This window comes from Rhinoraja longicauda, chromosome 7 (assembly GCF_053455715.1).
Source record: "Rhinoraja longicauda isolate Sanriku21f chromosome 7, sRhiLon1.1, whole genome shotgun sequence".
Taxonomy (NCBI): domain Eukaryota; kingdom Metazoa; phylum Chordata; class Chondrichthyes; order Rajiformes; family Arhynchobatidae; genus Rhinoraja; species Rhinoraja longicauda.
Window position 1 is genome coordinate 21027322 of NC_135959.1, and position 16001 is coordinate 21043322.

General features: G+C 42.1%; 1 protein-coding gene across 1 annotated transcript; it reads right to left on the minus strand.

The window, feature by feature from the left end:
- Positions 1-80: 80 nt before the first annotated feature.
- Positions 81-10055, minus strand: LOC144595144 (ras-related protein Rap-2a). Its single transcript, XM_078402242.1, has one exon. The coding sequence runs from the start codon at positions 9413-9415 to the stop codon at positions 8864-8866; it is 552 nt and encodes a 183-aa protein (XP_078258368.1). The 5' UTR covers positions 9416-10055; the 3' UTR covers positions 81-8863.
- Between the last annotated feature and the right edge of the window lie 5946 nt (positions 10056-16001).

The following is a 16001-nucleotide window of genomic DNA, read 5'->3' on the forward strand; positions in this document are numbered from 1 at the left end:
AGCCACAAATACAAAATATGCATCGCTCTTCCCACAATCAGCAAAACTATATTAAAAAAGGTTAAAAAAAAGTGTCTATTTAAAAATGGAGTTGCGCCATTTTGCTCTACTCACTTCTTTTTGATATCTGTCCTACACAAAAATATTCATAATCACCTAATCATTAAGGCACAAGACAGGTTAGATTTCATTAAATAAAATTTAATTTTGTTAAAATAATTTAAATCCAAATACAGTGACATGTTTGCATCAAATTATATTTACATTTCTTGCTTAATTTGGAAACAACAAGGCCAAAGCACAGTCAACACCTGGTAAAAATGGTGCCGTTAAGTATTCAATTGTGTTAGTGCTCGGCAGCGAACTGCCAAAAAGATTATGCTTTCATTCGCTTCAGAGAAGCGCCAAAATATATTGGTGTTAAAACTCATAAGTTAACCAAATGAAACACTAGAAAAAAAAGCATCAGGAAACCAGTAAAGCGAAAATAATACAACAGATTCTTATAATATCAATTGGTGGTTTGGTTTCTTGATCTTAACAAGAAAGTAAACAATTTTACAATACATTATTAGCTAAAACCCGAACCCAGACCATTGTGTCCTGTTAAGGCAACATTCTTTACTAAGGTAAATAAGTTGGATTAAACTTTTACAGAAGAACTTTTTGGTATCTACTGGGGTAGCGAGGAAATAGCTCAACTTTCTCTATCCACCTCCCAGCAGTGCCAAAATTAAAAACAAATGCAATAAGCAAGATAACATACAAAGATCCAACGGACCCGATTGGAAGATTGGTTTGTTTTTAAGTTTGTAGTAGGATAACACATAGCAATCAGAATTTTGGATGGACACGATCTCCCTGGATCTAGTCCCTTACTGGTGACACTACTGAAATGGGTCTGCTTTCAAAATTTTAAGGGTCCCCAGGATTTAATTGCATATTTGCAAAATTCCCTCAACCACATTCCTTTTAAAAACTCATCAAAAACAGTACTTGTGCAGTAATATTACTCCATCAAAACCAACACAAGCAGCAGTGATTGCTTCTTAGGCAAAGAAAATACACACAAACCTTTGCCCTTCTGTGACAACACAGGCCTGTCCCATTATTTTAGGTTGACTCTTAATTGTGAAAGTATGATGTTTCGCTGTTACTTTTACTAGTTGAGTCATTTCAGATTAGGGTTCACACTGCAAAACTAAATGGAGAGTGTGGCTTAATCCTCTCATGTGAACCTCAATGCGAGGGTGAAATGGTTCTTTTACATGGACAGTAATTACGAAAAAATATCTGACTTACCAAGTGGGCCAACTCCCAACCCATAGGCAGAAATTAAAAACAGTAGACGTTTAAATTATTCACGGCAGGTAGCATCTGCTGGGAGAGTAATACAAACAGGACACACAAACATAAGGTGATTGGGTGTGTAGACTAAAATGTGTACCGCCCCTGCATTATTCAAGAAGAATAGGACCCAAGTGCTTGTTGTATTTGAGTAGCAGTGTAGCTCCTGCAACCCTAAGCTGCAATCACGTTTTATTGTGGAAACAGCAAATATTTCCCAACTTTAAAATCAAACATTTCACTAAAGCTGTTCTGAATTGGCAAAACAAAACAAGTGACAAAGCTACATGTGTGTCAAAACTGCAATCTTCTCAAATTACCATTAAACAGATAGAGATATGTAGGTTGAGTTTGAATAATAAAATTTCAGATTTCTAAATTAGTCTACTCACCTAAATGAACTGGGCTAAAAGAACTAAATGACCTAAATTAATATTTTCCTTTGGAAAATATTGTTCCTTTTAGGCCAGGTTAGTCATGCAATGGTTTAATTACACTGAGGCTAATACAGCACTTAATATAAATGGCACGTTATCCAGCCAACCCACAGGGCTACATTTCATACCTCAGAGCACAAAGCGCTGAAAGACTACTTTACAGTTAAGCCAAACACAATATATTCTATTATTGACAGAGCTACCTTTTAGAATTGAGTTTGGAAGTAACAAGGTTTCTTTCTGTCAACTTGGGATGGCTGCGATTATCTCTAATTTTTTGACCACACAAAAATGGCTTCAGTCAGAAATTTGATTACCTTGCTTGGCAAAAAAAAAAAGCTTTGTGTCTATTAATGTTTAGTACCTAGGCACATCAAATTCACAGTAAGATGCTCTTCCAAGAATGTATCTTTCTACTGAGAGTATCCAATGTTAGCCAGATTTTGTTTTTAAGCAAGTGTGTGGGGATTTTTACAACATTTCAGCACCCAATACAAAAAAGTTGCAGGAAAAATATTCGTACTTTTAAAACATGATCAAGCAGCAGCTCGACCAAGAACATTAAGTTTTTGTAAAGCATTCCGAATATCTGGTGTGAACGAGAGCCGTTAGTATACTGGTCTTCTTCAGTATGGAATCTGCTATTTCAGACAAATGTTGGCTTACGATAGACAGAAATGGACAACTGCGGTGAAGCTTGCTTGGTGTCCTGGCCACTAGCGTTTGCTCCTCAATTAGCAGTCTCTTGCATAAAAACTGCAGATATTGGACCCGGGTGCACAAGTTGCAAAAATGGCGATGGGGGAAATTTGTGCAATAACTCCACTGGCCTTGGCGATACCAGTTTGAATATTGTGCAGTTTTAGTCCACTTGGAGAAGACAGCAATAGCTCACTGGATCAATATTTAGGTGTCCAACAAGGAAGAAAATGCAGGATAGGTTGATATACTCAGGAGTTTACAGCCATAAAAGGACAACCTTATTAAAAACCAAGATTGAAGAGGTCCTGAATGACAGATGTTCTGAGGGTATTACCTCAGATTGCAGCAAGGGCAGGAGACAAAAGAAAATAACTCCAATTCAAAATAGTCTCAAGAGAAGGGGCTACCTATTTAAGTCTGATGTGAATTTGATTTTCTTTACTCCAAGAGCGGTGGATGACAAGTCATTAACTATTATCAAAACATATATATATATATATATATATATATATATGTATATATTTATATTTGAAAATTGGGCCGGACAATGGAACTGGGGCCAAAGATTAAATTCTGCACACGATCTTATAAGCACAAGGGTCATGTAGTTTATTACTGCTCCCACTTTGTATAGTATAAAACATAACTACGAACAAAATTTTAAAAGAAACACTCATTTGTGAATAAGTTGGAATGGTCAGATGCATCAAGGGAACTACATATGTGGGAGTTTTTTGTGCAGGTGGAAAACAACAAATTCCTGACCAAAGGAATGATTGACAGAAGATAGACACAAAGTGCTGGAGCAACTCAGCAGGTCAGGCAGCATATCTGGAGAAAAGTAGAGAGGGGAGGGGGGGAAGGTGACTGGAGGTAGCAAAGGGCCAGAACAAATCTGGGAGGGGGTCCAACTTCCAGTTTCCCCCCTCTACTCTTAGCCAGAAGGGTTCCGACCCGAAACGTCACTTGTTCTTTTTCTGCAGAGATGCTGCCTGACCCGCTGAGTTGCTCTTGCACTGTGGTATAAACCAGCATCTGCAGTTCCTGCCTACACAATGATTGACAGAGGACAGTTGAAATCTTTCTTTTGAGGAAGATTTAATTGCAGGTCACTGTTTCTCCTTAAAGCCAATTCATAAAGTTCCACAAATTAATCGTAAATCACAGGAAAAGTGTATTTGCAGCTATGATACAAAATAATAAAATGTCAAATATATCTAGTTGAACTTTTGATTTTCTAGTTTTCACCAAAAGATAAATATTTTCTTTTATTACCCCTCTCATTGCCCTCAATTTAATCCTATCCAAACTTCACTTTGGACAGGCAAGCAAGCAAATCTTCTCCACACTTTTGGAAACCAGCTGATAATGAAGATCAGGAATTTGGGAAAATTCAATGGAATGTGCCCCAAACATAAAAGCACAAATAGAAATGGGAACTGTTCATTCAGCAGACATTAGTGGTCCAGCACAGGCTAAATACTCACATTTGTTCAAAAACATCCATACATTGGAAGTAATTACAAATAATTTAAGCTTGAGGTTTTGACATGTCTGGCTTTTCCCTTTATGCACAGCTATGCGAAAACCTTGCGGTTTCCAAATGTTCTAACTTTACAAAATAAATAGAAAGACAAAATTGGAATAAAAACATTGATGAATAGCTCCTTTTATCCAGTCATCATAAATGTTACATTTTCAATGACAGAACTTAAGCATACACGTTACATAACTAAATACTAGTTTAACCTGTGTACACCATCTGTATACAAGAGCTTTCAGACCCAGAAGATATTTGGAGTGCTCTTGTTGCTCAACAGCAAAACTATCAGAGCAATCACCCGATTAAATACCTCTAGTCCAACTTGGCTTTGGGAGTATTTCTTGACATTAACTAAGCTGTGAGCTAGCACCAAGATTTCAATCCTTTCCAGAACAGAATTGAAATATAATAGTAGATAACTTGTAGGCAGCAGGGGTGAATTACCCCCATACAATATGATAAAAGTAGATTTATAGGTTTTGAAAATTTTCAAAGTAATTCATTATTAATGCCTGCTTGATGCTATTTCTGTACTATGAGGAATTCAGTTATATTTCATTTAAGGGAGAATAATTTCACTTTGCATATTGGTCCAATTGCCCTTTTGTTTCATATCACAAAACATTATTCAAGACTGAACTATCCAAAAGTATTTCAGAATTTGATTCAATTAAAATTCTGACAAAGCTGACATAATAAATAGCATTTGCCATAACACCAATCGCGCATTGGGATTTATATTCTTGTAAACATTTCATGACATTGGGAGCATGTGATTAGGCACTAGGTAACACAGCTCTTCTTTCAATGGAACAACTTATTAGCTAAGTAAACAATCTCTTCCAATAAGCTTGAAAGAATAACTGCTGATTACAAGACTTCCATTGGTGAGGTAATTATATTTCACGTTAATCTATTCATCCTCAAGATTTTAAAAGTTTAATACTGAAATCAACTGGTTTCTGTAATTTTGTATTATGTTCAATAAATTGATTTGTTTCCAACTTTCAATGGCCTCCAAAGTAAGACAAATGCACAACAGCATTTCATCAAGTTTGAAAGGGTTGTGTTTTGGCCAATATGCCACATTATTAGTAAGAAAGTCTGGCTTAGTGCATCACAAATTGTGAGAAAATTCATTTCCCAGTCAATTTATTTCCTCATCATCCATCTTAGAAACAGATTTTGTTTTTAAACCTGGCTGGTTTTACACAGATCTTTGAGGAGCTCTACAGTCTGAACCCCAATGGTGGAATGTGGAAAGTAAACAATCAAAGAATTACATTACCATACCATGTGGGAGGTGACCCAACAAGGAAAACTACAACCAAATGAGAGGTAACTGTGCAACTATCTTGTGGCAATTGTTCAGATAAGAGACAAAATCTCCAATCATTCCCCATCCCAACTCTCAATTAAGTCATTTCCTGGAAGCCAATGCCAGGAAACGCCAGTTTTGAAAAAGCTGTCTGTTTTCACATTTGCAATGCGTACCTGTAAGTCTACTGTGATTATAAAGGCTAATTTCTTTAAATCATCATTTAAGTGAGAGATAAAACCTGTTTTTGAAGTTTAAATCAAACCAGCATTATTAAACTGTTTAAAAACATGCCAGCCCCAACTAAATTATCTACATTGCAAAGAATGTTGCCCACACACAGATGTTTTACGGGGTGGGAAATATTTAAAATTAAATGAAGCATTACTGTAAATACATATTAAAATTCAGGTAAATAATAAAAACAATGCAAGCCACTGTTTGAAAAAAAAAAACGTAAACTTAAGCTGAGATATACCGATAACCAATTATATTTCTGAATGCTTAAAAATGTCCACACATCATAAATGAGGCTAAGGCTTCCATCATCCTTTATAAAAACGTCAGAGTGGATCCCCATTTACTGCATCTTCAGTTTATTATTCTAGAAATGAAAAATAAACAATCCCAATTTGCAGAAATGCCCTTTCATTCAGTAAAAGAAATCTGCACTTGTAATTTGCAGTTATTTTTTTCCCAACAGACGAAATCACACAATCCATCACATACCATTGAAGTCATTTCCAGCAAGGATCAGAACAGCTCCCCACAGAATAGGAAAAACTCAAAACCAAAAAAATCGAAGCGAATCCAGCTGTTTTGCTTGTCATTGGTGCATACAGCAACCTGTTTGGATTTTCATTTGCCCATCATCCTTAAACCCAACAAGTAATGAACTCTGCAGGAAACCTTGTAATAAAAGCTGAATATGAGATGTATCAAATCTACACACAAGTTTTGTTCATTCAAGTGTAGTCATCATCTGTGTATGGATCGACTTTTGGAAAAACTAACTTCATGATTCCAAAGTGCTGGTTCTATGCAATGCTATATTAAAAATATAATCCTCCTGTAACCTGTCATATTTAAAAGCAAAATAAGACAGCAGTGAAAGAAAAACACCACTACTGCAATTTTAACTATAACAGAATGCTTCAATGTAAGACTTCAGCAATGATCTGGTATTCAGCCATGCATACATCATATTCTTGGCTCAAAAGATAAAAAATAAAAATCCCCATAATACTTAAAGTATTGAGCACCATTCACAAAAGAAAATATATTTCTATCACTTTTGGATTAGGAAAGAAGGAAATTGTGGGGAATCATTCTAGTCCATAACTTTTGATCAATTCAAAAGGCTTCCATTTCTACAGAATCAAGCAGCGAATGCAACATATTTATTCCTCAACGTGCAATACAAGAATCTGAATCACATTTGTCCGGATTGACTGCAGTTCCATCATTTTTTAAAGTTATTTCTACTTGGATGCTGTGGAATTTTGAGACATTACCAACATGTTACAGACGATCTTAGGACACACATTCCCCTTGAGCTCCACATACCACCATACCCATTGAAAACATGTCTGATAGCAGATGGAAGTCACTCGTGTGAAGGGAAGACATCAGCCCCCCTTTATTTCAGCATAATTCTTGAAATGTAACTGAAGATTTCTGCCAACCTCACAGGCAGTGTTCCCCAACTCACCCTTGCCCTCACCTGCAAGAGGAGACATCTCTTCCTCTTTTTCACACTGCAGGACCGCTACTCACATCTTTGCAATCCAAATCACAGGCAGCCATTTAGAATAGGTTTCCTTCCCACCTCCCAGACCTGGGCAACAAAGGTTGCTGGAATTTATTCAGTTCATCTAAGGGTCTTTGTCTCCAGGTCAGTATAAAACCTTGTTTCCACCTTTGGTCACAGAAGTATTCTAATTTCTTCATCTTGCACAAAAAACTAATATTTTTATTTCTCTGTATTGCAAGCAGTTTACCAGTTTCCCATTCATGTATCTTACTGAATTGTCCACTGGTATTCTACGCAGAAAACAGATTTAGATTCATTTTCCCCCACCAAGTGCCATGAGGGATGGCAATGATTTCTCATGTTCTCTTTTAATAAACCATTGGAAGGATATTAAAAAATACACAATTTATAAACACCATTGGCAAAATCTCTAAACTGCACAAAGCCAATTACTTTTTTTTGCAACACAAGTTTTGAATAGCGTTGATCTTGAAACAAATTATGGTCTGACAATTTTAATCTTCCCCTATGCAAGATAGAAATTAGAGACCTTTTCTCCCCCACCGAGCTGAAACCCCCTTCCCCAGTTCCCTGCAGATCCACATAGGATGACAATGAAAGGCTTCCACTGTCACAGTGCCACCCACAATTTATTTTTAAAAGCATACAGTATTTGAAATATTCTCCTTCCTCTTTGACAACAATCACCCTGGTGGATCACCAACCTAGTTGTTTGTTTCCCCTTCCCTCTGGCTTTTAACAGAGCAACTTAATATCCATCTTTAGATATGAAACTACAGAACTGATTGTTCACATCCAACATAATGCACCGAGGAACAATTTGTGCTCACTGATGGGATCCCGATGATAGTCCCATGGCATTACTATTTTCCTGGCTCTAAAGAGTTAAAAAGGTTCACTGGTTTCTCCCTTTCTTCTCTGAAGAGCAGCAACATGTAGCCTGTCGCCTCTTCCACATATTCACCAAGCAGGACACATAGAAGGCTATTTCCCCTTTCACTGCAGAAGACAAGATCTGACAAGTCTCTACTCTCATTTTGGTTTTGCAGTAGAACTTTCAGCTGACTTACTTCCTCTCTAAATTATTTAAATTTCTCATTGGCATCACATCAGAGCCAGACGTGTCAAGTGTGGGCTTCAATCTCGTTATGAAATTATTTGTTTATTCGTTAAAAAAGATTTTATAAAAGCAGTGCACATACACAGCCAAAACACTGGCCCCAATCCTCAGTCTTATGCTTCTGCAAAACTCTTGTTGGTTGCTTTTTTCCCCCCACAATGGTTTGCAACAGTCCAGGTTTTCTAGGTTTATGCTGTCAAAACGAATGCAATTTTTGCAAATCATCACCAATTGTTTTTTTTTAACAAGAACCTTGCTTTTGTTCAAACAGAATAAGATTGAAGAAGCAGTGCTGCCCATTTATGAAGCTCTTGATGATATCTTCTCTTCCACAACAGCAACGTGATGTAATCTAGTTGTCATGCTGAGGAGGTGTAGGTCCTGTACATAAAGGTGTTTCAGTCTGTGTCAGCCAGACATCCGTTTTACTTTCTTTACTGCAGTACACAGCAAGAACAGCTATTGGTGATTAATTTCATTTTAGTCATAAAGCTCTGTCGATATCTTTGTCTTCTTATAACAGCAATATGAAATAATCTAGATGTCTCCTAGGTTAGGAGAAGGTGTAGTCCTTCCAAATAGGACTGATTCAATCTGGTCTCACCCAAGGTGTCTATCGTCTTCATTGCAGCACACAGGAAGAACAACATTGGTCGTCCTTGTCCGGCTGGGCTGCATAGTTCATCTGCCTGACGATTTCAGCAAATAGCTCATCCACCATGGTCTTGCTCTTCGCCGACGTCTCCAAGAAGGGGCAGCCCCACTCCTCCGCCAGGGCTCGGCCCTCCAGCGAAGATACTTCCCTCTCGCTCTCCAAGTCCACCTTGTTGCCGACTAGGATGACAGGCACCTTCTCGTAGCGCTTGACGCGGATGATCTGGTCCCGCATGGGCCTGATGTCCTGGAACGACTGCTGGTTGACCAGGCTGTAGACCAGGATGAAGCCCTGACCATTCTTGATGTACAGGTCCCGCATGGAGGCAAACTGCTCAGTACCAGCCGTGTCAAGGATCTCCAACACCGATGGTGACGAGTCCACTTCGATCTCCTTGCGGTAAAAGTCCTCGATTGTTGGGTCATACTTTTCAATGAAAGTGCCCGTCACAAATTGCACTGTCAGGGCAGACTTGCCCACACCCCCACTTCCCAGCACCACCACCTTATACTCCCTCATGGCTTCCCTGCCCTCTATCACCCCCTCCCCTCCACTTTAAACAACCAACGGGCCAATGGAGCCCAAACCTCCCAAGCTGTCCAATGTCAGTCTCAGGAAACCCTTTACCGATTATAAATCGGCAAAATAGAAGGCCATCCCCCCCCCTCCACTGATTAAAAGTCGGCCAAATTGGCAGCAACCACCTTTAAGCCGCCCACAAGCAGGACCCACTTCCCTTTAAACGTTTAAAAGTCGGCAGATTGGAACCCGCACGCTCCTCCCCTTTAATCGATTGAAAGTCGGGCAAAATATATCAGAGAGCGGTGGGAACGGGTAAACTTTGGTGATGAGAGGGCTGGCTTGTGATTTTTCTCTCCGGTCCGGAGGGGCGGCTGGAAGACAAAGGCCGCGGTCCTTGCTCGCTCGCTCCCCTAACGGAGGGCGACGGCCTTCGCCCGCCCCGCCCGATCTCAGCGAAAGCCGCGCCGGTTCCCCCGCATTCTGCGCCCCTCGTTCTTTGCCCCCGCCCTCGAGCTGCTTTCCTCCCTCAGCTCTCCGTTCTCTCTCTCACCCGCCCGCCGCCCTCAACTTCGCCATTCCCTCTCTCGGGCAGGGACTGCTCCGCCCGCGCCGCCGCCACCGTCGGTCACGTGACGCGCGCCGGCCATCGGAGGCGAAGCCCCGCCCCCGCATCGTCGAGCGGGCGCGCCGACCAATCACAGCGAGGGGCATGGGAGCGGGCCGAGTGTGTGCTCCTCCCAATGGTCGTGGATGCCGTCAATCACACGCGGTCTCGTCCAATTAAGGCCTGGGGTGACGGGGCAGGACGGATATGCTCTCCACCCATTGGTTTCAGCAGCCATCAGTCAGACGTCCTTCATCCAATCACGGAGAGGGGCAACGGGGAGACAAGTTCCCGCTTTTCTCATTGGTTGCAGCAACCGTCAATCAAAGATACATCATCAAATCGCTGCGAGGGGGCAACGGAGGCGGGACGAGTGCATGCTCTTCCCATTGGTTCCGTCAGCCGTCAACACGGATACGTCGTCCAATTGGACCGGTGTGTGGAGGAAGCTGCACCCACCCCCCCCCCCTCCAGTTCAGCTGTGAAGGGAAATTAAAAGGGAAATGGTGCAAGATCCCAGTGAGCCAGGCAGCGACTGTGCAGCAGCGATAACATTTCCGATCGATAACTTTCCATCCATTCCGTTTATCTCGCTTAACAGGGCGCTGGCGGAGCAGCTGAGTATTCCCAGCTGTACATGAGAATCGATATGATACGATAGAGCTTCACGGTGCAGCAGCCTGGGGGAGGCTTGTAAAGTACATAATGCGTGGATTGCAATGTAGTGGCATAGGATAGGTGCCTTGCAGTAAAATGGAGGCACAAGAAACTGCAGAAGCTGAAATTATAAAGAAACAACAAAGCGCAGGAGGGATTCGGCAGGTCAGGCAGCATGGAATGGACAGATGTTTTTGGTCCCGACCCTTCTTCCGACTCATCGGCCACAGATGCTGCTTGAAACCCGGAGTTCCTCCAGCACTTTGTTCTTTGCTCTAGGTGTCTAGCAGAGTTGGCACTTTAGAGACAGAGACACAACGCGGAAACTGGCCCTTCGGCCCACCTGGTCCAGCGATCCCCACACATTAACTCTATCCTAGGTATCACAAAATGCTGGAGTAACTCAGCAGGCCAGGCAGCATCTTGGAGAGAGGGAATGGGTGACTTTTCGGGTCGAGACACTTCAGACTATCTTAACTCTACCCTACACCCACTAGGGTCAATTTTTACATTTACCAAGCCAATTAATCTACAAACCTGTACGTCTTTGGAGTGTGGGAGGAAACCGAAGATCTCGGAGAAAACCCTCGCAGGTCACGGAGAGAACGTACAAACTCCTTACAGACAGCACCCGTACTCGGGATCGAACCCGGGTCTCTGGCGCTGGTGGACATATCCTGTCCCATTAAACTTGACAGCTGTTTGTAAACGAAGAACGATACAAGATGCTGGAGTAACTCAGCGGGCCAGGCAGCATCTCTGGAGAGAAGGAATGGGTGACATTTCGGGACATGACCCTTCTTCAGACCCGAAACGTCACCCATTCCTTCTCTCCGTGGATGCTGCCTGTCCCGCTGAGTTACTTCAACATTTTTTGTCTATCTTCGGTGTAATCCAGCATCTGCCGTTCCTTCCTAAACCATTTGTAATCATTATTTAAGATTCAAGATCCCTGTAGCTGAGTGTCTTCTCACGAATTTATGCCAGGATTGGTGACGCTCAAATAAACACAATGCTGGCCACAAGGAGGCACACACAAATTGTAGGAACAGCACTTCATATGCACTTCAGCACTTTATCTGCAGTCTCTTCCTACACATCTTAATTATACTTTTTATTTGGGAGACCCTGAACCACTTGCCGTCAATATTCCTCTCATATTCACGATAGACACAAAATGCTGGAGTAACTCAGCGGGACATGGAAACCCCCCTGATTCACTGGGCCCAATGCTGAATCTCTGGAGAGAAGGAATGGGAGTTGCAGGGACAGGACATCTGTTTATCACAGGGAAAAGATGTAACGCCCAGCGTCGTCGTTGCGTCATCACGTTGCCATCAACAGTCGACGGGCGCCGGCCGCCACGTGACCCACTCGGCCAATCGGCGGTCGAATTCCCCCCCCGGAAACGGATGGATACAAGGAGCTGATTGGTGGGCGCCGGCTTCCCCTGTCAACCAATCGGCGGTCGTATTCCCCCCCGGAAACGAATGGATACAAGGAGCGGATTGGTGGCTGCCGGCTCCCCCGACCAGCCAATCGGAAGAGGGCGCGATGAGTCCCCAGGCGTGGTGCCGGATGCGGTCGCCATGGAAACCCCCCTGATTCACTGGGCCCAATGCTGAATATCTGGGATGGATGCCCCTGCAACATAATATAGAGGAATGTTGATGTCCTGTGGTTCTGGGCCTCCCGAAGAAAAATAAATATTAAGATGTATAAGAAGGAACTGCAGATGCTGGTTTACAATATGAGTGCTGTTCCTCCAATTTGCTTGTGGCCTCTCTCAGTGGAGGAGGCCCAGGCCAAAAAGGTCAGTCCTCATCCCTTCCTACCCAAACCACCTCCTCCGCAGGTACCTTCCCCTGCAACTGCAGGAGATGCGACAACTATCCCTATACCTCGTTCCTGGACTCCATCCAAGGACCCCGACAGTCCTTTCAGGTGAGGCAGAGGATCACTTGCACCAAATCAAACCTCATCTACTGTTCCAGGTGTGGACTCTTTGGTGGTGACCAAGCGCAGACTGGCGACAGTTTCGATGAACATCTATGCTCAGTCTGCCTTGGCCTAAGCGATCTCCCAGTTGCCAAACATTTCAACTACCCTTCATATTCCCATACTGGCCTTTCTGTCCTGGGCCTCCTCCACTGCCAGAGTGAGGTCACACGCAAATTGTAGGAACAGCACCTCATATTTCCCTTGGACAGCTTACAATCCCTTGCATTCCCTCTCTCCATCCCACCCCAACCCTAGTCGTCCTGCAAGTTTCACTGTTCTTTTCCCCTCATTATCAGCTTCTCCGCAGCCAACAATGAACCATTGTGGGCTCTGATTTGTTCTGTACCTTTTCGTACCTTTAGTTTCTCTCCTGATAGTCTGAATGGTTTCGACCCAAAACACCACCTATTCCTTTTCTCCAGAGATGTTGCCCGATCCGCTGAGATACACCAGCTTTCTGTGTCTATCTTAAGAATAATTAAGAGTTTGAATGTGCAATACAAGGGATCTAGAAACTACAAAGCAGCAGAAAAAACAGCCGTTTGGCCCAGTTGTTTCATGTTGTCTGCTGGTGGAGGAGATTCTTCCTGCTCAGTCCTCTCTCCTGCTCATCTTGTAAATGCAACAATGTGGGCTTTCTTAGGTCTGACATCCGAAGGATTCGGGACTTTATTTCATTAGTAGGTTTGAACACTGGGGGTGGGGGGAGAAAATTCAGCCCGTCAGCCTATTGGTTGAGGTGGTCGTGCACATGCATGGTGAAAGGTTGCAGAGGCAAAGTGTCTTAAGATCCAGAGACTGCACAACTTGTGAAACAGCGATGAAAGTGTGTTTGGCTCAAACACTCTTTATTACCCTGGGTGGACACAGTGGCTTTCTTGGACTTTTTCAATCTATTATCTTTGGCCTCAAACACATTTTACCAACCCTAATGGACACTGAGGTCTCCTTTAGACTTGGATCTATTTATTATTATATAAAGAACATTTTTAAAGGAACAACATTTTGGAAACACTCAGGTAGTATCTATAAGAGAGTGAAGATAGACACAAAATGCTGGAGTAAATCAGTGGGTCTGGCAGCATCTCTGGCGATAAGGAATAGGTGAAGATTCAGGTCAAGAATCTGAAGAAGGATCTCGACCTGAAATGTCACCCATTCCTTCTCTCCAGAGATGCCGCCTGTCCCACTGAGTTACTCCAGCATTTTGTGTCTATCTTTGATTTAAACCAGCATCTACACAAGGTGAGGTGGAGTTGGTCATCCTGGCTGTACACTCACCTAAACCTTTCCAGCTCTTTTATAAATTGATGTAACTACAAAGCCCTTCTGGAGTGCGCCCAAACATGATTCAGTTCTGGGACATTGCACTGATACCGGTAGAAAGCATTTTAGTGGCTAGGGTGGAAATATATTTGGACACAAAAGGAAGTTTTGTGGCTAGGGTGGAAATATATTTGGACACAAAATGAAATCACGGATTGAGGTGGACCCAGAGAACATGGCTAACATCACAAACCACGTAAATTCTCACCAGCTTCTTAGATTAGAATCTACATTTTTACAATTTTATTTGTAGAGGAATGTTAAATACATTGAAAAACACCTGAATTATCAATCTATTTAATTGTTTAATTGCACCCTCAGCTGTAAATGAATGTAAACCTATTTTAGTTGCATCTTTTATCCTGTGTTGAATGTATGTCTTGCCCCTACAACTTCCATTCCAACGGATTCAGTGTTAATAAATTGGGAGTTACAGAGCCTAGGGTTGGAACATGTGCCTGCTTGTGGCTAGCCTTCTGATTGTTTGAGCGTGACAAATTCTGGCATAGATTCGTGAGCAGACACTCATCTACAGGGAACTTGAATCTTAAATAATGATTACAAACTGTTGTCAAGTGTCAGGGGACTGGATATCATATGATTAAAGCTCCCAACATATGTCCACCAAGAAGTGCCAACTCTGCTATGTACCTAGAGCAAAGAACAAAGTGATGAAGGAACAGGCCGATGTGTCGGGAGAAGGGCTAGGACTTAAAACATCTGTCCATTCCATCCAGATGCTGCTTGACCTGCTGACCTCCTCCTGTGCTTTGTTGGTTCTTTATAATTTCAGCTTCTGCAGTTTCTTGTGTCTCCATTTTACTGCAAGGTACCCATCCTATTTATCGAGCCACTACATTGCAATGTGCGCATTATGTACTTTGCAAGTTCATTCTTATTTAGTCTAACATTGCGGCCAAGTTTAAAGTACCAAGTTTTAATTTTAAAAACATAACATTCACAAGATGCTCTATCTGGTGGGGTCAGTATTTCATTGCCTTTTCCAAAAAGAGAATATGATTAATACCATTAGTGAAATTGGAGGACTGGGAGGAACGCATCGCACAATGGTAGACACAAAAAGCTGGAGTAACTCAGCGGGACAGGCAGCGTCTCTGGAGAGAAGGAATGGGTGACGTTTCAAGTCGAGACCCTTCTTCAATCTGAAGAAGATTCTCTCCAGAGATGCTGCCTGTCCCGCTGAGTTACTCCAGCTTTTTGTGTCTATCTTCGGTTTAAACTAGCATCTGCATTTCCTTTCTACGCATTGAAAAATGGGATGACAGGTTTGACTTGGAGCTCTTTGGATTCTGTTGAACATGGCAGTCTTCATTAAAATGAGTAATTACTAGAGGGATGAGTTTTGGTGGAGCAGGATAAAAATTATTTTTTCCCCTGGAGCACCAATTTAATTTAAGATTTATTTCCTTTTAATTTCATTGTTGATTGAATCCACCTTCTCATGAAGAATTCTGTAAGCCAGAATTTTTTAACAGAAATGAGATAAAATACAAGTTAGAGTCATGGGGAGATACAACATTGAAACAGGCTCTTCAGCCTATCAAGTCGACACCAACCATCAACCACACCAGTCCTACATTAATCACATTTTATTCACCCCACATTCTCATCTACTCTCCCTGATTCTATCACTCACACTGGAGCCAATTTACAGCAGCCAACTCACCTATCAGCCTGCATGTTTTCAAGGTGTGAGTGGAAATCTGAGCACTCGGGAAGAATCCCACGTGGCCACAGAAGAATGTGCAAAGTCCAAAGAGACAGCACCCTAGGTTGGGATTGAACCCGAGTCTCTGGCACTGCGAGACAATGGATTTATTAGCTGTGCCACTGTGCTGCACAAAGTCTTTAAAGTACAGTTTCAACCAAAGAATAGAGAGTATTGCAAATGTAACCATGCAGTCACCAGAATGTTGTACAAATATGGAGTGGTAACTATTGAGGAAGCTCATTCAGCTCATTGCGCTTATGCTG